Raw genomic sequence first — 23,004 nt, 5'->3', positions numbered from 1 at the left:
TGCTCTTGGTCTTAAAGAGCTTGAGTACAAAAACAGAAAGGAAAAGACTTGTTTCCATTTTGTTACTATTAGTAGGTAAAGACTTCTGAAAAAATTTAAAAAGGCTATGTGCTTGCTTCCAAGATTTGTTTAATCAACAATATTTATTGCCTATTATTGTGTTAGGCACAGTCTGGATACCATGGATTCAAGACAATGTCCTGCTCTCCTATGGTAGGAAAGGAAGGGAAAACCCAGACTGCTGTCTCATGGTGTGGCACAGCGGAGAGAACTCCTGATCAGAAGCAATATGTAGCAACATGGAAAGATGATGTGCAGCTCAAAGCCTCAGGCTGGCAATCCAGGAATGGCATGGTTTTTGTCCAAATCATGCTAACGAAGGGGGTTCTGTACTCACAACATCTTACATGAACCTCTGGGGTCCATCCTAAATCTAAATCTCCCATTCTTACTTCATTCATTAAGTTGTCATGCACTGGAGAATGAGTTGGTGGGATTTATGTCTTCATTGCCTTGCAGATAATAGTCCTGGTGGAGGGATTTAGCAGGAAACATTACTGATTTCACTTTAGCAGGGTAGGAGGGTGAAGAAAATATATATATATACTGGAAGTTCAAGCTTAATTTGAGAACTATTTTTCTTATTAAAAGACTAATTAGCCCAGTAATACTTTCAACAATAAAGATTAAAAAAAAAAAGACTAATTAGCCTGGCCAGAGTAACTCAGGTGGTTGAGCACTGTTCTGTGCACTGAAGGGTTGTTGGTTCGATTCTTGGTCCGGGCACATATGGAAGGCAACCAATCTATGTTTCTCTCTCACAATGATGTCTGTCTCTCTCTAAGCATGTCCCAGATGAGGATTAAAAAAAAAAAGAACTGTTCAGAGACTAGGGATCCTTCAGAGAACACTAGCGCTAAAAGGAAACTATAACACTGCCTCTGCGCAAATAGGTTAATGAGAGTTTAGTGACAGAGCCTAAATACTGTTACTGGGCACAAAATTTAGGTTTAACAATACCATCTGCACATGTGGATACAGTAAGAATTAAATAAGTATTTGTGATCTGGCCTAGGGACTGAAACACCAAGTTTTTTCTATGGAAAAATTTACTTTGAGTTTAAAACAAGCAAATACATACAAACTATTGGAACACAGCTTCTTCCTAAGGTGGGACCTGGTTAGAACTGAAGTTTTTCATAAACATATGTTGATAAGCTGTTATTAACAAAGGTTCAACAGTTAGATGAGCTTAAATTAAAATTACTTCCTGTATATATGCCTTAAAAATCCCTGTGTGTAATTCTTAAAAATACTTTCCCAACTGCAGCAGTTTTGGGTTGCTACAAAATGGAAACATGCTTGACTTAAAACCTATGAAAACTGAAATGTTGTGTCTCTGTGAGCAAGGCCACTTTTACACAAAAGCACAACAATAAAGAACTAGTTGGCTCTATTAAGCCTGAAGAAAAAGGAAGACTAGAAAATAAAATTTGAACAAAAGTGAATGACAAATCTCTTTCCAGAACAGACGAGAAAGTGGTATCTGAAAGGCCAGGAAGCTCAAATGTGACCAAAAAATAAAAACCAAAAAACCCACCAGTAGTACTCACAGTACCTGTGTTGCAAGTATCCTTCATCAGTCGGCACCGATCTTTGACGGAAGATGCACTTCTTCCTAGCGCCGCCCCTATTGTTGCCCAGTCATTGCCATGCTTTATCCGGAGCCTAAAACAAGAGTCTGCCAATCAGCATTTGGTTCAACTGTTTTCTCCCTTTTAATTTCATCATTTATTCTTCATTCTTCTTCTTCCCATTTGACTGGTTTGGAAGTTGTGGGCAGCAATACTTTGAGAGCCAAAGTTTGAAAGTGTGGCCTTTTTTTGGGGTCCACAGTTGTCTGTGGGTGAAAAAAAAAACAGGCAGCAATTGCCTTTTTCCTGGGTCAGAGAAGAAATAAGTAACTTGGATACGTGTTCAAAAAAGACCAAATTTCCCCTCCGGTTATTGACACAATCTCCCAGGCAATCCCAAGATTTTTCCCTTTTGAATACTCCTAACAAGCTCTTCTTAGATATCTGAAAAAGTTTCATAAGTACTTATCATTATTAACAGGATCATCCTTCAATTTTTTTTCATGATACATACAATACATTAATTCATACTTTATGGTTCTAACTCAATGAAGCAAAATTATGTTCCCTGTGAAATAGCCCTTATAAGGTAGAGATTAAGTGAAATAGCCCAGAAATTAAGTGAAACACTGCCAAGTCATATTCTAAACTAAGCATGTAGCACAACCTTGGTTTTGATCCTGGTATATAAGTTCCCCAGATTTAGACTTCAGGTCACCAAGAATGGCCACCTGATCTCTTCTGTAACCCCTAACAGCAGTCTAAGGATGCATTTCATTTGTCAATCAACGACAGGAGGAGACTAAATTTATGGCGTGGCTACTCTGTGCAGGTATAGATCTCATAAGTTTTTATGGTCAATCATGCATAACAGCAGGATTAAATTAGACCAGTCTAGAAAAATCTCTTGACATTTCAAAGTAAAACTTTTAAAACACAAGACAAAATAATAATAAAACCTAACTATCAGAATTAATGAATAAAAAATTTTAAACTTACTCCTTCAGCTTTTCAATTTCTTCAGGTGTATATCTGGAAATTTAAAGAAATTAAAAAAAAAAAAAGATCAATTAAAACAAAGAATGCTAAAAACCTTAATAAAAATCAGAATTTCACTTGAGCCCAATGTTAAAATGGATAATATTTTCCAGGTAACCAATTTCAAAGTATATTAATAAAAATTAATAATTCTACTTTCTTAAAAAAAACATACTTTTAGCTATAATAAAAGTGAGGACTTTACAATTTTCTCTAGAAAATGCAACATTTAACATATATTTGCTCCTATGCTGCCTAACTCTTCCTTTAAAAATTTGGTTCATGCCTGGCTGGTGTGGCTCAGTGGTTGAGTGTCAGCCTATGTCAAGGCACATGCCCGGGCTGCGGGCTCAATCCCCAGTAGGGGACATGCAGGAGGCAGCCGATCAATAATTCTCACTATTGATGTTTCTATCTCTCTCCCTCTCCTTTCCTCTCTGAAATCAATAAAAATATGTTTAAAAAAAATTCGGTTCAGGCACTCTAATATCATAGCTATTGTGAAACACTTATTGATGACATTGTAAACCAGAGTTAGAAAAGAAATCTATGGTAAATTCTCACAAGGCACATAAAAGTTTAAAATTATCTTCATTTCCTCTACCCATGCATGTGCACTGACATATTCTAGCTCCAATAAAAAGCTCTTTTTTTTTTTTAAAGTGGACAAGTATACAATACAGTCAATGCAATACTCTTCTAAAAAACAGTATTCAGCCCTGGCCGGGTGGTCCAGTGGGTTGGAATACTGTCCCATACACAAAAAAGGTTGCAGGTTTGATTCCTGGCCAGGGCACATGCTTAGGTTGTGGTTTCGATCCTGGTTCAGGGAATATATATATGGTAGGCAATCGATGGTTGTTTCTCTCTCTCAAATCAATAAATGTATTCTCAGATGAGGATTAAAAAACAAACAAAAGAGTATCTGATAAGCCATACTATCACCACCTGAAATTCCCAAAGAGAAATAAAAAATATGTCAAAACACCATATAAATCATTGCATTGAAAATATGTCCTCCCATGTTACCTATAATAGAATCCATGCATAGTATCCAGAAATTTAGTTACTTAAAAAAAAAGTCACTGAACTAGGAAATGCTATACTATAAAAATGAATAGGAAAAAATGTTACCAATGAATTTATAGAGTTCTCTTCATACTTCCTAAATCTTTAACCACTATTACAGTTTTTATGTTACTACAAAGCAGACTTTGAGGTAGTAAGTCAGCTAAGTTTTAAATCAAACTTATGTAAGGTAATATAGGTTCTAATTTCCAAAGGAGTCCTTAGTTATAATGAGGTTTCATCATATTCAGAACATGGACCTGGAGAAACATAACCCAAGAATAATTCATAGTATGGCTGCCTCCAATTAAGGCTATGATAATAATTCTTTTTTTTTAAAAAAAGCAGTTCTTTAAATATATCCCCTAATTACATGAAATCATGCAACATTACAAGTTTTCATACTTTCCCACATGGTTTCTGTCATCATACATGCGAAGCACTCTTCTATAAACTGCAAACAAAGGCCGGTTCAGACCCCATGCTATAGTCCTGTAGAAATCTTTCCTTTCGTCTTTTGACATCTCAAAGATGATTTCTGTAGCATCTTTTATTCCGCGTGCCTAAATGGGTTACATTTCTTTGATTTAGGGATTTAAAATTCATATGAATATACTATATTTTTAAACCATTTTTTAAAAGGTTATCAATGACATCTTGAAAAGTAATGTGTTGCTAATTCATTAATAAGTATATATTTCAAAATGTTGCAAGATAATAGTGATACTTAAATGTTCCCCAAAATAAACTGTGTAAAATTCAGAAAAGTCAAGTTCTGCCAACCTCTTTTAAAATGATAAAAAATTAAGATCTAGAGAAAGTAGAAGAAAATCGTAAGAACAAAATTAATAAAATCAAAAATAGAAAGGAAAAGCAATGCTAAAAATTGGTTCTTTGAAAAGATCCATTGAGACTAATAAAATACAAAATGATAAACTTATGGCAAAAGTAGTAAAAAAGACAAAACAACAATATTAGAAATGAAAAATGGGGCCTATAGAGATTAGACAATTGAACATTATGAAAATTTTATGGCACTACACTTAAAAACTTACATAAAATAAATTTCTAAAAATCTTACCAAAACTGACTCAGGAAGAGAAAAAATATCTAATTAGTATGCACCATTGAGAAAGTTTAATCAGTTATCAATAATGCAAACCATAATGAAATAATGAAAATCCCAGGCCCACAGGAGTTGATAGGTAAAAATCCTATCAAGCAATAAATAAAATAAACATAATTCTGAATTTAAACTATTCCAGAGTAAATAAAAAAGGAGGGGACACTTCTCAGTTCATTCTATTAGGCTAGCATAGCCTTAATATAAAAAACAGACAAGGACGGTTTCAGAAATTAATTTTCATGCCAAGCTCATCCATTAACACAGATCCCCCAAATCCTTAAAATAGTTTAGCATGCTCATAAAAAGGTTAATAATTAATGTAAAAAGTGAGCTCATTCCAGGAACACAAGTAATCACATGAGTAGATTTATGGAAAAAAATGTAAAATCTCAGTAAGTGTGGGTAGAGCAAACATAGAATGAAATATTCATATATGAAAACACTCCTAGCAAGTTAGAGTTTGGTGATAGTCTGAAATTTGGTGATAAAATAAAAATACATAAAAAGTATGAAGCTTGGGAAAAAAATCATTTGCAGAATATATATACATATATATATATATATATCCCAAAAATCTATGAAAAATTTTGATTTAAAAGAGTAGGAAGTTAGGAAGGCTAGCAGTTATAAAATCAATATATAGTCATTTGCATTTCTATACAATGCTCATAAAAAAGTCTTTAAAAATTCTCATTACAAAAGCATCAAATTAAAATTAGAACTAAATCTTAGGCAAGTTATGTAAGTCCTTTATGAAGGAAAATATAAAAGTATTGAAAGATTAAAGAGGAACTAAAATGGAGAGCTATACAATGTTCTTCAATAGGAAGATGGAGTATCGTAAAGATGTTAATTCCCCTGAAATTGATGCACAGATTCAATTCAGTCCCAATAAAAATTCCAAAAACTTTCCATTCTCTGCAAGTTGATTCTAAATTTATAATGGAAGAGCAAAGGGCCAAGAACACTCATGAAGAGACCTGACCCATCAGATATTGAGACTTTCGAAGACAATGCTGTATTGGTGCAGGTATCAATAAACAGAACCTGGGAACGATTAGAAAACAAATCTATAGAAGCTCGATCTAGGACAGAATGGACACTGGGAAAAAAACTAACATTCCATAATGATGTTGGGACAACTGTCATTCATAACATAATAACAATAACACTGAAAACCTATCTCACCTACTGGGGGAAAAAAATTACAGTGAAAGGCAAAACTCTAAAATTTGTATAAAATAATATGTGAGATATCTTCATGCCCTTGAGGAAAGGGAGGATTTCTTAAACAGCATGCAAAATATGAAAGTAAAAAGATGATTAATTCTGATATTGAAATGACACCTAAAGAAAAGACAGGCCACTAAATTGGACAAGATCATCTGTAACACAACCAAAAAATCATTAGGATCTGGCATACATTAAGTACATCTAGAAAAAGAAAAACCCCACAGAAAAATTGCTGAAAGACAAACAGGAATTTCAAAGAGGAACCACAAATGTACAAATAAGCATATGAAAACATATAATCAAAAAAACACAAATTAAATCATAATAAAATACCATAATAAAATACCAGATTTATACAAATTAATAGCAAAAAGAACCTGTTGCGGGACTGGATAAAAAAGATGAAGGGATTTGCCCTGGCTGGTGTAGTTCAGTTGTTAGAGTATCGGCCCACACACCAAAGGGTCTTGGGTTTGGTTCCTAGTCAAGGGCACATACCTGAGTTGCAGGTTTGATCCCTGGCCCCAGTTGGGGCACATGTGGGTGGCAACCAACTGATGTTTCTCTCTCCTCCCCCCTTCCTCCTCCCTCCTACTCTCTAAAGATTTGTGAAAAAATATCCTTGGGTGAGGATTAACAACAACAACAACAAAAAAAAAACAAAACCAAAACAGAACAAAACAAAAAAAGATAAAGGGATTAGTAGTACAAATTTGGTACTTACAAAATAGTCACAGGAGTGTGAAATACAGCATCCTATCTAATAAAGAGGGAATATGCTAATTGACCCTTACGCTGTCGCAAAGATGGTGACACCCACAGCCAAAAAGGAGGGAATATGCTAATTGACTGCCCCGCCCTCAAAGATAGTGGCGCCCACAGCCACAAGATAATGTCACTCAGTCCCCTCAGCCCTGCTGGGGCGGCAGGCACTTGGCAAGGCTAGGCCTGCCTTCTGAGTCCCCCAGTCCCCTCAGCCCCCCAGCCGCCCAAGGCCGGTCCGAGGCACAGGCAAGCCTCAGCTGGCAGCTGCCCAGCCACCCAGGGCCGCCCGAGGCTCAAGTAACAAGGCCTGGCCGAGGCTTGCACTGCCGGCAGTGGCGGCAGCAGCAGAGGTGTGATGGGGGCATCGCCTTCCCCTGATTGCCTCCCACCCCTGAGGGCTACCAGACTGTGAGAGGGGGCAGGCCGGGCTGAGGGATGCCCCCCCTCCAGTGCATGAGTTTTCATGCACCAGGCCTCTAGTAAAGAATATAGTCAATAACATTACAATAACTATGTATGGTGTCAGGTGGGTACTGGAGGTATGGGTGGGTGGGGGTGGGGAGCACTTTGTAAAGTGTATAATGACTGTGCTGTACACCTGAAACTAATACAAAATAACACTGAATGTAAAAAAATACAAAAAAAAAACTTTAAAAAGAACTCAAGCCCTGACCAGTTTGGCTCAGTGGAAGGGCGTCAGCCTGCAGACTGAAGGGTCCCAGGTTCAATTCCAGTCAAGGGCATGTACCTTGGTTGCAGGCACATGTCCCAGTAGGAGATGTGCAGGAGGCAGCTGATTGATGTTTTTCTCTCATCGATGTTTCTAACTCTCTATCCCTCTCCCTTCCTCTCTGTAAAAAATCAATAAAATATATTTTAAAACAAAGGAACTCAAATGACCATTAACTATGAAATGGGTAACTTTATATATATATTTTGTACAATAAAATACAGCTAAAGAAACCAACGGGGCATTGATTTCAAATTCCTAACATCTAACAAAATAAGTTATATAATACCCAATTATGTAATACCCAAAGAATGAATGTACAGTAGGTCCTTGGGTTACGTCAGAGATCTGTTCCTACGACACGACGATGCGACGTAATGCAATTTTCGCTGTAAGTTGGAACGCACCTACATAAGCACCTACGTCGTTCACATGGAGCACATACACAGCAGTAATGAAGTGAAACAGTAAAAAATTTTAAAAGATAACAATTCCTGACCTTTACTTGTAGTAATAATAAAAAACATAAAAAACATATGTACATACGTCGAAATGACAAAATTTTAAAAATAAATACTGTAAATGGGAGATGGCGATGTAACCACAAAACGACGTAACCCGAGGACTGCCTGTATTTATATAAATTTAAAAAACAGGTAAAATTACTTTTGAATGTATAAAATCTGTAACAACTTAATAGCAAAATGTTTCTAAATATTAGAATCTTCTCCTAAAATTATTTTGTTTATGCAGTTTCATCTACATTACCCTGTCTTCTGGCAGTAAAAGGCAGGGCACAAACAGCAGCATCAGCATATAATGAGCACCTCCTATATGCCAGTCTCTGCCATGAATTGTTCACTCATTTTCTTAACACATCTGAAGTTGGTATTATTGTATTCCCATTTCACAGAAGAGGAAACTGAGGAAACCTATCCTATATAATAAAACCTTAATATGCAAATCATCTGTACAGAACAAACAGGCAGAACTGGTCGCTATGACGTGCACTGCCCCCCTTTCCCCTGAGAGGGAGGTGACCAGCGGTGGTGGCAGCAATTGGGGGGGGGGGGGGGGCGGCGGCAATGGGCAATGCCAGGCCACCAGCCAAGGTGTGTGCCAGAAGGGGCCCCCCTGATTGCCCTGCCTGCTGGTCACCCCACAGATGGTCCTGATCTCCGGCCAGGCCTAGGGACCCTACCCTATATATTGAGAACTGTCTCTTAGATTTAAAAATTAAAACCTGGCAAGGCTACTCTAACACTGAAAAAGCAGGATGATGCAGCGATGACATGCACGGACTCTGGCTTGCACATTTTGTGGTCAGCCCTGATTCTGACACTTATAACTGTGTGACAAAGCCAATTACTTAACTTCTCTCTGCTTCCGTTTTCCCACCCATAAGATGGGGAAAATGGTACTACTGCCTCAGAATGATCATGTTATGTACTACTTTTTATAATCAGGGCAAAAAAATGTAGCTGCCCAAACAACAGCAAGACACCTTCCACCTGTATGAAAAGTATGGTCACTGGTGCATGCAGTGTCCTGGATTGTGAGAGGGATGTCCGACTGCCGGTTTAGGCCTGACATCCCCCGAGGGGTCCCGGATTACAAGAGAACGCAGGCCATGTCCCTACCCCTGCCCCCCCATGCACGAATTTTGTGCACTGGGCCTCTAGTAGTTAATATTTAAGGACCTGTGGTAGTGCTGGGGATGAAGCAACAGCTTGAGCTGGTACAACTAACCACCAGAGTAACTAAAAACACTAGCAGGATTTCCATAAAGGGTAACCTTGGGGTCTCACATACTGGTTATGAATCTGCTCAGATCATGCAAAAATGTGTGGTTTCTTTCACTCATAGGTGCCACTCAGGGGCAGCACTGAGGTTGCTGATCTGCCTCCAATTTTAACTAAATCTCGCACCACGCTGGCCTCTCCCTGCCCTGAGCACCTCACTGTCCAAAGCCCTGTGGGGCTGTGGAGTGGAGAAGCTTTTGGTGCTGCCTGTGGGTAAAGGTGGGTGGACAGACAGTGTCTTTGGTTGGTTGATTGTTGTAATCAATAAACAAGAAATAGAAGGAGGAAATTTCAGGTTCTTCTACATCACTCAGTTCCTATTACCAAAATTGTTTTCCATCTTTTTCAGGCCAAGCAAAGAGGACCAGCAACTGGTGGAATGTAAAAGTCAATAAAAGTAGAGTTTCAAAATGACAAAGATGCTCACAACTGGGCCCAGTTCAGGCTACTTTAAAAGACAAGGCTTTAAGATTCTGAGAGACTATTAAGATTTTTGTCTAAACTTCAGAGTGTTAACTAAAGCAAAAAAGCTATTTCAAACTGAGAATTCAAAATTGGTTTAAAAATATACTAAAATCATACACCTTAGAATGAAGTTACATTAGCCAGTCATCCATTACACAAATTATTAAAAAGCTTCTAAGTACATATATTATGCTGCTTTGATATTTTTGCAATTGGCAATAAACAAATTAGTGAAACAAAAAAATATGCCATAAGATACCTTCAGGTAGCGTTCAATATTATTCATCAAAATATCAATTTCTTCCTTGGACCACATCCCCTGCTTCCATTTATGTCCTTTAAAAGAAAACAAGTAATATTATAGAAAATGTTATTCCTTGAGAAGAGTACATTACTAAAGATTTGCTTTCTGATTAAATATATTACCTATGAAAATAAAATGTAGCTAATTTAATTTCTCATTCATCTGAAACTTGAAAGATCCCTAGGTAAAGTTGCTTTTGAAACCTCTGATTTTTAAGAAAGAATACATTCGACCCTACTAAATAAAGAGAATGGTAAGTAAAAGATTTAAAAAATGTGGCTTCCACTCAGTAACTTCTCTTACCCTTTCAGTAGTCTAGAACAGCAGTCGCCAGCTGGTGGTCCAAGGACCACTGGTGGTCCGTGAGGTCCGAGAGGTTGGCGACCGCTGGTCTAGAACACCTAAAAAGACTTCGAAGTATTAGAAAAGCCCAACTGTGCTAAAAACTTGCTGAAAAATTTCTCCAATGAAAAATAAACTTTATGGGCAAAATAACATATACAAAGATTCCAGGGCAAGGTAAACATAATACTCTGGATACCTACCAAGTGAACAGTATATTCTAAATGTGTATTTACAGTGGTTAAAAACAATTTACTTACTTTTGTTTCCTTTTCTTAGAGTGGCACATCCACAACCCCCATTCTCTTGTAGCAGCTTCCTAGCAATCCTTATGAGCATAGCTGCACTACAAATACCACGTGACAGTAAGCCTCTAAGCTACTTATCAGACCAAAGTAAGTAGATCTTTGAAAATGCTTGATTTCCTAGTCCCATAAGCAGTAACTGTACTGTATTGTTTTTTAAATGCCACCGCTATCCATTTGCTCAAAAATTAACAGGACAATACCTACTACATTTCAGAAAAATGATCAATTATTGAAAAATGGTGGTTTCATTAGCTCATTCAGACTCATTTAGTGCCAAATTTAATTTAATGAGGAAAGTTCAAGTTTAATTCAATTAGAAATAAGCCAGTCAGAAAAGATTAAGAATCGTAAGATTTCACTCATAGGTAGGATATAAAAGTGAACCTCATAGGCATAGACAACAGTATGATGGTTACCAGAGGGAAAGGGTTGGGGGTGGAGTAAAGGGAGAAAAGGGCCAAATACATGGTGATGAAGAGCAATCTGACTGTGGGTGGTGGGCACACAATGCAATATACAGATCACATATCATAGAAATGTACACTTGAAAACTATATGATCTTATTAACCAATGTCAGCCCAATAAATTTAATAAAAATAAAAAGAAAAGCTCAATTACTGTAACTACTTAATCACAATTTTGAAGGTCCAACTCAGAATCCTAATGATTATAAGTTCTTTTTATCTCCATCTTTTCCAGCTGACACTAAAATTCACAGTCTATCTTACCTTTGTTAGTCAGAGAATCCTTATCTTCTTTAGTTGTAAACCATGCTTGGCTAACTGCTGAAACTTCCTCATTACCCAAGGGAGATATTTCATCTAGTTGCTCATTCTGTAGAATCTTGAAAAGGTAAAAATATACATTTGTATACTTATATATTTAAATTAGTACATACATACAATAAAATGGAAATGCTGGGGTTGAGTTATGATTTTTAATGTCCTCACAGGTAGTTTGCTATGTAAATATTTAGTCATCTGTAATGTAATCTGTTAAATTTAAAGGATTAACAGGCTAAATCAAAAGACATTTTACAAAATTATGGTCTGCTTACTGTTCACTGACAACTTTATGGTTGTCAACTTCTAGAGTGTCATAACTCCTACCATTACTAATGTATCCCTTCTCCTCAAAGAATTGTATGATACTACTTTTTACTGTTTTTGCAGCTATACAGTCTTTATTGAAAAACGTGTAGTTAAAAAATAATTCACACACCATAAAATTCACCCTTTAAAGAATACAATTCAGTGGCTTTTAGTATACTTATGCAATTATCACTGGGCACATTTTCAATTACATACATACCTAATCTAGCAATTTCTGCAGGAACAAAGCTATTTTTAAGACTTGGCCTTGAACTAAAGAGAGCTATAGTGCGAGTGAGGAAAATCTGACAACAGTTCTGCCATATGAGGTTTGACATTACCACAGGCAGACTAGGATAAGGGGAGAATTACCTGTCTAGTGATCAGGATTGGATCAACTACTAAGCTATGTCACTGGCTGGAGGTAAGTCCTAACAAAGACTGAACTATTTCTTCAATAAATAAAAAATGAATTTCTAACTTCCACAGGAAACAAACCCCATCTCAGTTGGTAAGAGAGAAGCTATCACTGACCCACAAAAGCACAATAAGGGGAAAAGCCATATCTTTATTGTTACCTACTTTATTTTTATATTTGATAATTAACATATTATGTTCATAAAAGTGATTTTTAAAAAATCCATGGGCAAAAAGCTATAAATCACTGATCAAGTAGGAAAAGTTTTATAACTCTATGTAGCGTGCATTTTAGACTTTTTTCTTTTAAAGACCAAGAGACCTTTATAAAGCTGAGAACGGAGACAGACTAGACAGATGGTGTCTAAGGCCTCTTGTAATCTGAAGATCACATTACTGCTGAACTTTTAACTATGCTGATTTTCACTAACAGCTAATGTTAATCTTATTAAACATATATTAGAAATTATTAAAAGTTTTTCATTCACTAAAATGGTAATAACAAACAAAGAAGCTAATATTAAATAATAACTCACTAACTCTTTGGAAATAATGCAAACAAAACAATCCTATAACTTGTCTAACTAACATTGCCACTGCTCAATCTTCTAGCTAGGTTGTAAACAAAATTTTATGTATGTATAGTTATTTTTACTGCATTGAAAACAGAATGGAAGTGGAGACTTCATAGTCTTTGAACCTGAAATGAATGTGACAAGCCCCATTTTGAAGCTATTGCTTCAGAGAGCTTGGAAAAAAATTCCTGTCCTAATCACCAGCTGATACCCGAGGGCAGATTATGAGGATCTGCAGCCTATCTCAAAGCCATTTAAGCACAGACTCATGCCTCTGGAAATCCTTTCATTGTGGAACCACTTTGAAGCACTCCATTGCAAGAGGTTCACAGTGCACCTACATTAGATGTCCTTAGTCCTTGATGTTACTTATCAATTTACAACTATTATACTTAACTGAACAAGGTCACTAAGATGCTTCACATTAGAAAAATAATGGTATAATGTCTCCACTGCCTACTACTTCAAAATATTTTATTAAATGAAGAAATGAAACAAAAGCACAAGCTACTAAACAGAAAAGCACAATCAGCAAGAGATAAATTTATAAGTGAAATAGATTTAAGCTTTAGGCTAAGAAAGCAAAGAATTCTGATTACTTTTAGCAGAAATAACTTATGAGACAAAGAAGTTCACATTAAGAGGAAAACAGTAAGGCTGATTATAATCCAGCCTCTAAACATGGTAAAATATATGTAGTCCTACAAGCACCAAAAGGAACTACATAACTATAACTACTCTAACTAAAGCCTATCTGTAATGACTAGTTTCCACTGACACAAAACAGAGATAATATGTAGCCTCTCTAAATCAGTCACTACAGATAACTGCTGGGTAAAACTGCCTCAAAAAGCTTTATATCCCAATCAATATCTCCTATAAGATAAAATTTAAAAGTTATTTAACAGCTCAAGTGAGATCAGTCCATGCAGATAATGAATGCACAGGCATCATCTATTTCAACAGACGTGAACCACTCTACAGGGAATGAATTTTAAAATTTTACTTTTGCTTACAATTCTGAGATTCATATATGTAGGGACTTGGAAACCTGAACGAAGTAATGAATCTTACCCTCAATTTTATGGTTGCTACTTTGTCAGACAAAATATGTTCACAATATTTTACCACCTAAGGTATGTGTAAAGGATGATCCTCTTGCAGCCAATAAGAAGAGTTGGCCCTGGCTGGGTTGCTCAGTTGGTTAGTGTCATCCTGATACACCAACATTGTAGGTTTGATCCCGGGTCAGGGCACATACAAGAATCAACCAATGAATGCATAAATAAGTGAAACAATAAATCAGTGTTTATTTTTTTTCTCTCTCTCTCATATCAATTATAAAAAGTAAAAAAAGACTTACTATACCTGGATCTGTGTCACAGTTCCCTCAGTAATCTCATCATCTGCCACCTCTGTGGTTGCAGTCATGGTCACCTCAAAGCTCTGATCATTTTCTGAAACTACAAGGAAAGGAATAATTCAATTCTAGAATAGCAATGGCAGGTTCTAGTTAGTTTTTAAAAATCCATGGAAAAAATGGGACCATCTAATTTCCTAACACATTCCTTGCTCATATATATAAATATATGTATATTTTATATATATGCATTTAACCAAGATTTATTGTGCATCTAATACCAGAGTGGGTATTGCTGAGTAATTGGAGATAGCAGTGAGCAAAACCCAGCTTTTATGGTGCTTATATTCTAATGGGTTAAACACAAAATGAACACAGTATTATATTGGATGATGATAGATATGTAGTAAGAAGAAAAATATAAAGAAGGAAAGGAAATGTATTGAAAGTGAGGAAGGGTATTTGAAATTTTAGAGAGGAGGCCAGGAAAAATAACTAAGACTTGGAACAAAGTGAGGAAGGGAGCCAGTCACATAGGTGTCTTGAGAAAGAGCATTTCAGGCAGCGAAAGCTGAGTGCAAAGGCTCTGAGATGGGGAGATGCCTGGATTTTCCCAGGAATAGCAAGGAGGGCAGTGTGGCCAAAGCAGATTGAACAAGAAAAGTAAGATATTGTGTGGTAACTTGTAGGCCACTATAAAGACTTTGGCTTTAACTCTCAGACAGGAAACCAATGGAAGATCTAGAGGAATGATATAATCTTTTATTGTAATACTAGAGGCCTGTTGCACGAAAAGATTCGTGCAATAGGCCTGGGTCCTGGGTGCCAGAGGAAAACCGGTGCCACTCCGGCCGGAGCTGCCTTCACAGCCCTCGGTGCTCCGGCCGGAGCCGCTTTCAGTCTTCACTCCACCGCTTCGTGCCTAGGTATGCAAATTAACAGCCATCTTTGTTGGTGGTTAATTTGCATATCTCGCTGATTAGCCAATGGGAGGCGTAGCGAAGGTACGGTCAATTTCAATCTTTGTCTATTATTAGATAGGATGATCACTCTGGCTGCTATAGGGAAAATAGCCTAAAGGGCGGCAAGGGCTGGAGTGCAATCAGTTAAGAAGCTAATTCAATAATCATGACAAGAGGCCAGTAGCTTGGACCAGGGTGAAATCAAGTAAGGGTGATTGTAGTTCAAATTGTGGAGCCAATAGAATTTGCAGATAAACCAAACATGAGAGAAATGGAAAAGTCAAAGATGATATTACAGGTGGGTTTTTTTTAATTTCAGCAAATGGAAAAAATGTACCTGCCAAGAATGAGATAGGGAAGACTGTAGAAGCAAATTTCGAAATTTAGGAAGTTTCAGGAACTCAGTTTTAAACATATTAGTTTGAGATACGTACTAAACATCTAGAGTTAAAAGGAGAAGTCTGGACTGGAATAAATCTGGTAGACATCACCAGAGATAGAATTTAAAATCATTAGTTTTAGGGAATGAAAACAGGAAACAGAAGCAGTCTAAGAACTGAGTCCTGGGGCAGGCCACATTTAGAGGTTTGGGAGATGTGGACAAGTCAGCACAGGAGACTGAGAAGAACATGGACAGAAATGTAGAGGAAAACTAGAGAAATGTGTTCCCTGGGACCCACATGACAAAATGTTAAGTGGGGAATTATAAATATTATCAAAAACTGTGGCTAGATCAAGCAAGACAAAGACTGAAAAAAAAGAACAGTTTTGATGAAGCGAGACAGGTAAAAGCCTGACTGGTGTGGGCTGAAGGAAGAATGGAAGAAGAAATGGAGGCAATTATTTCAAGGTATTTTCCTCTTAAGGGAAGGAGAGAAATTGGATGGGAGACAGAAGTGGGCTAATGGGAATTTTTAAAGAATTATAATATGTTTACAATGCTAAAGGGAACAATGCTAGAGAAGCAAAAATTGATGTTTCAAAAGAGAATATCAAGAATTGTTTAACAATATCAGTGAGTAGGCAAAGGAATAGGATCTAATAAAATGAAGAGCTGGCTGGCCTTAGCTAAGAGAAAAGATAGAATATATGTAGATAGATACATAGATACTTGTAGGTGTGTATCTGTGGAAATAAAAACTTATAGAAATTATTTTCTGGCTACTTCAATTTTCTAAGTAGTAAGCAAGGCTATCAGTTGAGAGTAAAGAAGATGGAGAAAGTATTAGAGGTTTTGGGATATATGAAAGAGTTATGTCAGAGTGGGATAAAGAAAATTATGGTGAAGTATGTATGGTGTGACTGGCAGGCACCATCATGAGCCCACTTCCAAGATAATGATGATGATGAGTTTCAAGTGGCATCAGTCAGTTTGCTTGTGCAGTTTTTCTCCCATCAGGTATAGACACATAAGTGGGCAGATAAATTTAACCAAGGTTGTGGTTTCACCAAAGAACAAATAAGTGAAAGAAGGAAAAAAAGACCTGATGGCAATTCAAGACAGTGATTACAATGACTAATCACGAAAGTGAAATTGGGTAAGGAGGAAACAGGATACAAAGTGGAGAAGGAACAAAGAAAAAGTGGTAAGATTAATGGGTGCCAGTGAGGCAAAGGATCATAGGAGTGTAAGAGTATTAGAGGAGGTAAGCTGGAAACATTGGAAGTAATGGTAGGAAAGCAAAATCTGAAATAGAAAACAGATGGACTCTAGTTAATAGGTAGTAACAAAAGTGGTAATGGTAGAGAAAAGGCAGTGTGAAGAACAAAAAGAATAGGAGGCTAAGATATTGCAACAATCACCTGAATGAGTAATCACCAAGAGTTATAACTATGAATAGGGAATGGAGTGAATGTGGTGGTAGATGACTGCAAAAATAAGTCGTCAATTAGTGGTCTAGACTGATTACTATGAAAGTTAAGAGGACTTTTAAGACTCAGAAGATAAATTTTATCAGTTTTATAAAGCATGTAAAGAAAATATGAATTTTAAAATTAAATTTTAAGTTAAATCTTTAAAAATATTCACCTCCACTAAGTCCAGCAAATGACTTGTTCACTCAAGCAGTCCAAGATATATAGGACTTCATGCTTTTTTGTGACTTTTTTTTAAAATATAGAAACTTAGTACTAAGTTGATTTATCAACATACGTTTTACAAATACAGGAAACATGTAAATACTTCAAGCCTGCTTTTCATGAATTTAGTCTTATTGTAAATATTAGCCTCCAGAATGCCCTGTGTACATGATAGGCTATGACTCAATATCAAGTAGCTCATGTATTTTATAACATCCAATTCAGATTAACACCATAAAATAGATCAAAATATCAAGTATAGTTTGAACCTATAATTATGATAAAGGCACTCTAATGAATTAACCAGTTAATAATACTATATTGTATATTTGAAAGTTGTTAAGAGAGCAGATCTTGCCCTAACTGGTTTGGCTCAGTGGATAGAGCGTCAGCCTGTGGACTCAAGGGTCCCAGGTTCGATTCCGGTCAAGGGCATGTACTTTGGTTGCGGGCACATGCCCAGTAGGCAGTGTGCAGGAGGCAGCTGACCAATGTTTCTCTCTCATCGATGTTTCTGACTCTATCCCTCTCCCTTCCTCTCTGTAAAAAATCAATAAAATATATTTTTTAAAAAACACAAAAAAAACATGGTGCATTAAATGCATGTCTTTATCTTAAAAAAAAAAAAAAAAAAAAAGAGAGCAGATCACTTGGGTTGCGGGAAACGAGTTAAGTGGCTCGCGTGAATTGCGCGTACTCCGCGGGAGCCGTCTTAAACTCGGTTCATATAGATTTGCGGTGGAGTGCGGGAAACGTGTAAACTCGGGCCGATTGTAACTGCGTATTACCAAATATTTCATTTCAATCGAACCCATACTTCAAAAGATATAGGCATTTTAACGCGCCATCTTATATTTTGGCGGGAAATTCACCCGCAACCCAAGTGTTAAAAGTTCTCACCACAAGAAAAAAATTCTGTAACTATATAGGGTGATGGATGTTAACTAGTCTTATTGTGATCATTTCACAATATATGAATATACCAAAGCATTATGTTGTACACTTGTAACTAATATAATGTAACATATCAATTATAGCTGAATAAAAATAATTGTAGCTTAGAAAATGTCCATATAGGATTATGTCTGTAGTACAGATAGGTTAATCAAGTTTTAAAGGGGAATCACAACATAATGACAGTCAAATTAGGAATTTAAAAAAATCATATGAATTATCATTAGGAGGAAAGATCACTTAATTAGGTCATTTAATTATAAATAGATTGTATAGTCACAATTGGAAGCAATATTAGCAACATGAACATTAATACTGTATTAATAAAGTCTGACAGCAAACTGACATAAAAGGGTTTCTTTTCTGTAAATTTAACAAGCAACTAAACTCTAAATACAGAGTATTTACCTATTTGTGAAAACATGATTTTCCACAATGAAAACCTAGTTTCAGTTTTTCCCCGCTGGATAAAGATGTGATTTTGCTCGATGCTGAGTGCAAAAGGAAAGTTCTCATATATGGCAAGGCTCTCCTTTATGTACAAGAGCCTTGTATCCCAACACAATCAGCATGGACTAAGAAACCTATCTGAGCTTTGTGGGGACACCACAGTTCAACAAGATTTCCTATTTTTTGCTAAACAAATTAGAAATATAATCTAACATTATAGTTGTTGTGTTGTAGTCTTTTGTCAACAGTACCTGAAATACGATACCTCCTTAGAATCCAGTCTACTCTAAATGATCTTGAAATTTAAACATGTTAAAACCTTAGTGAGAAAAACTAATCAGACTCCTATATAACTTCCAGTGTGAAAAAAATTTTATTCTCTTTATTATCAAAGCAAGAACATACAGACAGCACATTAAAAAAAGTTCGTGGGGGAAAGCTTGATCAGGAAAAAAAAATGCTTAAAAAGGCTCCTGGTAAGGGTGGCAGTGAGGGGGCAATAATAAAAAAAAAAGATTAAATTGACAATATATGTAAAAGCATTTATAATCACTCCTGGAACATATAAGCACTTATGTGTGAATTAAAAAGAGGGTTTTTGATGAAATGAAGAGAAAATAATGGGTTTAAGTCTACCTTCAAATGACAACTAAATCTCTTGCAAGCTAAAATTTGATTTTAAAAGGAAACTCTGCTTTTAAATAGTGACTTACGTGGAAGTGCAACAACTGATATGCAAGGAGCAGAATCATCAATACTCTGATCATCCTCAGAAGACAAACAAAGCCTTTTATGCAGAGGTTCAGTACTATCTTCTGAGTCTATTTCATCAGCTTCTGATGAAACAAAACAAAACAAAAATCTCAAAACGTTCAAAACAATGAGGAAAACACAAAATCGTCAAGTAATGACTGTAAAACAATCTTCTTACTGATTTGCTCAGTTAACTAAGCCCAGTTTTACAAGTGGGATTCCAAACAATATTGCCTTCTCAGTGTCTACTAAGCTTTTATTCTTATGACAAGGAACTATGACAAAGGTGCCACTTTTTGAACTTCACACTTTTGTGCTGTCAACTATCTGGCTTTCTAAATATTTCATATGTAAAGACAATTCACTCACAAATATTTACTGAGTACCTACAATGTGCTAAGTGCTTGGAAAAGAACAATGAGAGACACCCTAACTGTCAAGGAGCTCACAGTGTAGTGGAGGAGATGACTAAACTAACAATTGCAAAATAGTGTAATAAGAGCTATGAAGAGGCTGATATGAGCAAAGAGGAGAGGCATTTAATTTAGACTAGAAGTGAAGGGAGGTTTCCTGGAGAAGATGTCTTTAATATGAACAGAGCCAGAGGAAAATGAGTATTACTGGCAGTAGGAGTAATATATGCAGTGACACTGAGATATGAAAAGCTTCAGGTATGTTAGGAAAGTAAAAAACAAGTCATGAACTGCTGGAACATGGATAAGTGAAATGTGGCAAAAGTGAGTCTGAAAGGAAAGATGAGATGATGGGAGGCTATGTGCCAAATTATTCTAAAAACCATGGTACGCCTTAAATACCTTCTTACACTGTTGAGTATCATGACCAATGTCTTTGTAGTTTAAAAGAATAGAGGTGGGAAACTGGTTAAAGGCTGTTAGAGCCACTCAGGTGAGAAACTGAAATAAGAAAGGAGGACTTGAGAAGAGAGGAGGGAATTGATTTAAGAAACAATTCTATCAACAAATGTTCATGAAAGAATGAATGTGGGAGATGAGAGGATTATTCCTACCTGTATTTATGATCTAGGATACTAAAACAAATGAAATTGATTGAGAAAGGAAAAAAGAACTAGGTTGGGGGATTCTGTGAAAGAATTCAGTTTGAGACATGTGACATTAAAGGTGCCTCTGAGAAACGGACAATTCATAATAGTCAGAAGTTTGAATCATTTTAATACATAGGTGGTAGTTAAAACAGCAAGTTTGAATGACATAACCTAGGGATTAAGTATGGAGTGAAAAGAGAAGACAAAATTTAGGTTGAGCAAAGATGAACTTAAAGCAAAAGAAACAATAAATTATACACAAGAAATAGGTAGAGAAAAATCACAAACCCCAAGGCTGTTGAATCTTGAGTCATTACACATGATCACAGTAAATCTTACTCAGTCCCATAAAATTCTCTAACACAGGTTCTAACAAAAAATGTTCATTTATTTTATTGGCATGACTATATCTATATATTCTAATGTACCACATATACTCTTGGTGAGGAAGTTAATCCATCATTATCTTAGGAGGCTCAACAGATTTTACTAATAAAACAGCTACTCCCTCCTTTCCTACGGTCCTGGCCTAAACCGCCCAGATGGATAATAGAGATCAAAGGTGACATAAAATCGAGAAATCCAGAAAGATTCACAATTATGCCTGCAAGTTCTCCTACCATTCTGAGGGCAATGAAGAATGAGGTTCCCGTCTGTGTCCCGAGTCAAAGTTACAGAGTTCACAGTTTCTACTGTTACTGTGTCAGAATCCTCTTCAACTGTGCTCATACTCAAATCTGTACAAGAACATATTTCAGATTAGGATTAAAAAAATTATTTCCAAATATGAATTTAAAGTAGCCCTCTAATTTCCCCATTTTCCCCTGCAAAACCCCCACAATTTTATCTGCCTACAGTGTTCTTTATGTGAAACTGCAATGCCAGTTCAGATTTCAAACGGTTTTTCAAAAGTTTATAACCATTATTTAGAATTAGATATAGGTCTGGCTGGTGTGGCTCAGCTGGCTGGGCGTTGCCCTGAGCACTTAAAGGTAACCGGTTCAATACCCGGTATTCAACATGCCTGGGTTGCAGGGTCGATCCCCCCCAGTAGGGGGTGTGCAGGAGGTAGCTAATCAATGTTGTTCTCTCACATCGATGTTTCTCTCTCTTTCCCTTCCTCTCTCTCTGAAAAAATCAATTAAAAAGTAGAATTAGATATAATAATCTATAAGAATTGACTGCTATGATTAAAAACCTACAGTATTCACTTTTTAAAGAAATGTTTTTACCACATGCAATTAAAGTTGTCATGTCAGCAAATCTCACCACTTTTTATTTTTTAAAAATATATTTTATTAATTTTTTACAGAGAGGAAGGGAGAGGGACAGAGAGTTAGAAACACCGATGAGAGAGAAACATTGATCAGCTGCCTCTTGCACACCTCCCACTGGGGATGTGCCCGCAACCAACGTACATGCCCTTGACCGGAATCGAACCTGGGACCCTTCAGTCCACAGGCCGACGCTCTATCCACTGAGCCAAACCGGTCAGGGCAAATCTCACCACTTTTTAGTTATTTTTATTGGCAGCTTTGTGATATATTTAAATGTACTTAAACTTCTGATTCTTTAGTAGAAAATTCATTAAAGTTTTTATCTTAATCTAAGAATTACTTCTCCAAAACATTTTTTACAAGTAATTAAGCTCTGTTATTATGACAGGTAGGAACACTAAATAATTCTTTTAAAGTTTTTTTTCATTAATATTCAACAAGTGCATACATCCATCATTGATCAAATTGCTTTTCTAACAGAGTTGGAGCCATGCCTTCTTTTGAAATAGAGAATGGTTTTTGTTTAAACTGCTATTTTACACATATAATATTTTCCTTTTGTGCAGACAGACTGATCAACCTTAGAATATAGTATTCATGGTTGACAGGGGGAATTTTATTGAATTTTTATCAATAGCCTAGTTGAACTCTTCAGGCTTACCTTATAATATTCAATGAAGTTCTTGCCTCAATACTCAATTTTGGTCTTGTCCATGTACTTTTTACCAATTATCATAAGAAAGGGGACATAAGCTTTGATGTATACTAAATTATTCACCCATTATTTGGCTTTTATACACAAGATATTATTAGTGTGTTCATATATTTACCATTTACACTATGCACTTCCCCCAGGCAGAACAACTTAGGATCTACTAACATTCACATGGTGAAGACCCAGTGAGATTCACTAAAGTTTTATTATACAAATTACTGTTTTAAAAGGATATCATTCATTTTACAATGGTAAAGATGCCATTCCCATATTAAAGTGGAAATCATGATATAGTTATAATTAAAATTTGCAGTCATGAGGTGAGGTCCTTGGAACAAAGGCAGGCTTACCTAGAAAACAGATGAATCAGCTATATCCCTTCCCACAGAATCAAGTCGCCTTCCCTTAGCCACCAGCATCACTTTCATGTTATCCAGATTGTTTTTCCCCCATGCTCCTATAGCTGCAACACTGAAAAAATAACAGCATTAC

At 36.3% G+C, this 23,004-nt stretch overlaps 1 protein-coding gene across 3 annotated transcripts in view; it reads right to left on the bottom strand.

Moving 5' to 3' along the window:
- DMTF1 (cyclin D binding myb like transcription factor 1) overlaps window positions 1-23,004 on the bottom strand; it is a 47,222-nt gene that overhangs the window by 12,089 nt on the left and 12,129 nt on the right. For 2 of the 3 annotated variants that reach the window (XM_070424163.1, XM_070424164.1), the window contains exons 2-10: window positions 22,863-22,983; window positions 21,141-21,257; window positions 19,418-19,540; window positions 14,268-14,362; window positions 11,545-11,659; window positions 10,121-10,197; window positions 4,146-4,303; window positions 2,634-2,666; window positions 1,619-1,728 (exon numbers count right to left, since the gene is read on the bottom strand). In XM_070424163.1, the coding sequence (XP_070280264.1) occupies window positions 1,619-1,728; window positions 2,634-2,666; window positions 4,146-4,303; window positions 10,121-10,197; window positions 11,545-11,659; window positions 14,268-14,362; window positions 19,418-19,540; window positions 21,141-21,249 (820 nt within the window). In that variant the 5' untranslated portion in view covers window positions 21,250-21,257; window positions 22,863-22,983. The remainder of the gene's footprint in view (window positions 1-1,618; window positions 1,729-2,633; window positions 2,667-4,145; window positions 4,304-10,120; window positions 10,198-11,544; window positions 11,660-14,267; window positions 14,363-19,417; window positions 19,541-21,140; window positions 21,258-22,862; window positions 22,984-23,004) is intronic. The other variant, XM_070424165.1, reaches the window with a different exon arrangement.

This window comes from Myotis yumanensis, unplaced genomic scaffold, assembly GCF_028538775.1.
Source record: "Myotis yumanensis isolate MYYU_CA2020_CCGP unplaced genomic scaffold, mMyoYum1.0.hap1 SCAF_9, whole genome shotgun sequence".
In the NCBI taxonomy this organism is placed as follows: Eukaryota; Metazoa; Chordata; class Mammalia; order Chiroptera; family Vespertilionidae; genus Myotis; species Myotis yumanensis.
Note: the sequence above shows the minus strand (reverse complement) of the source record. Positions and strands in the feature narration are given on the sequence as shown.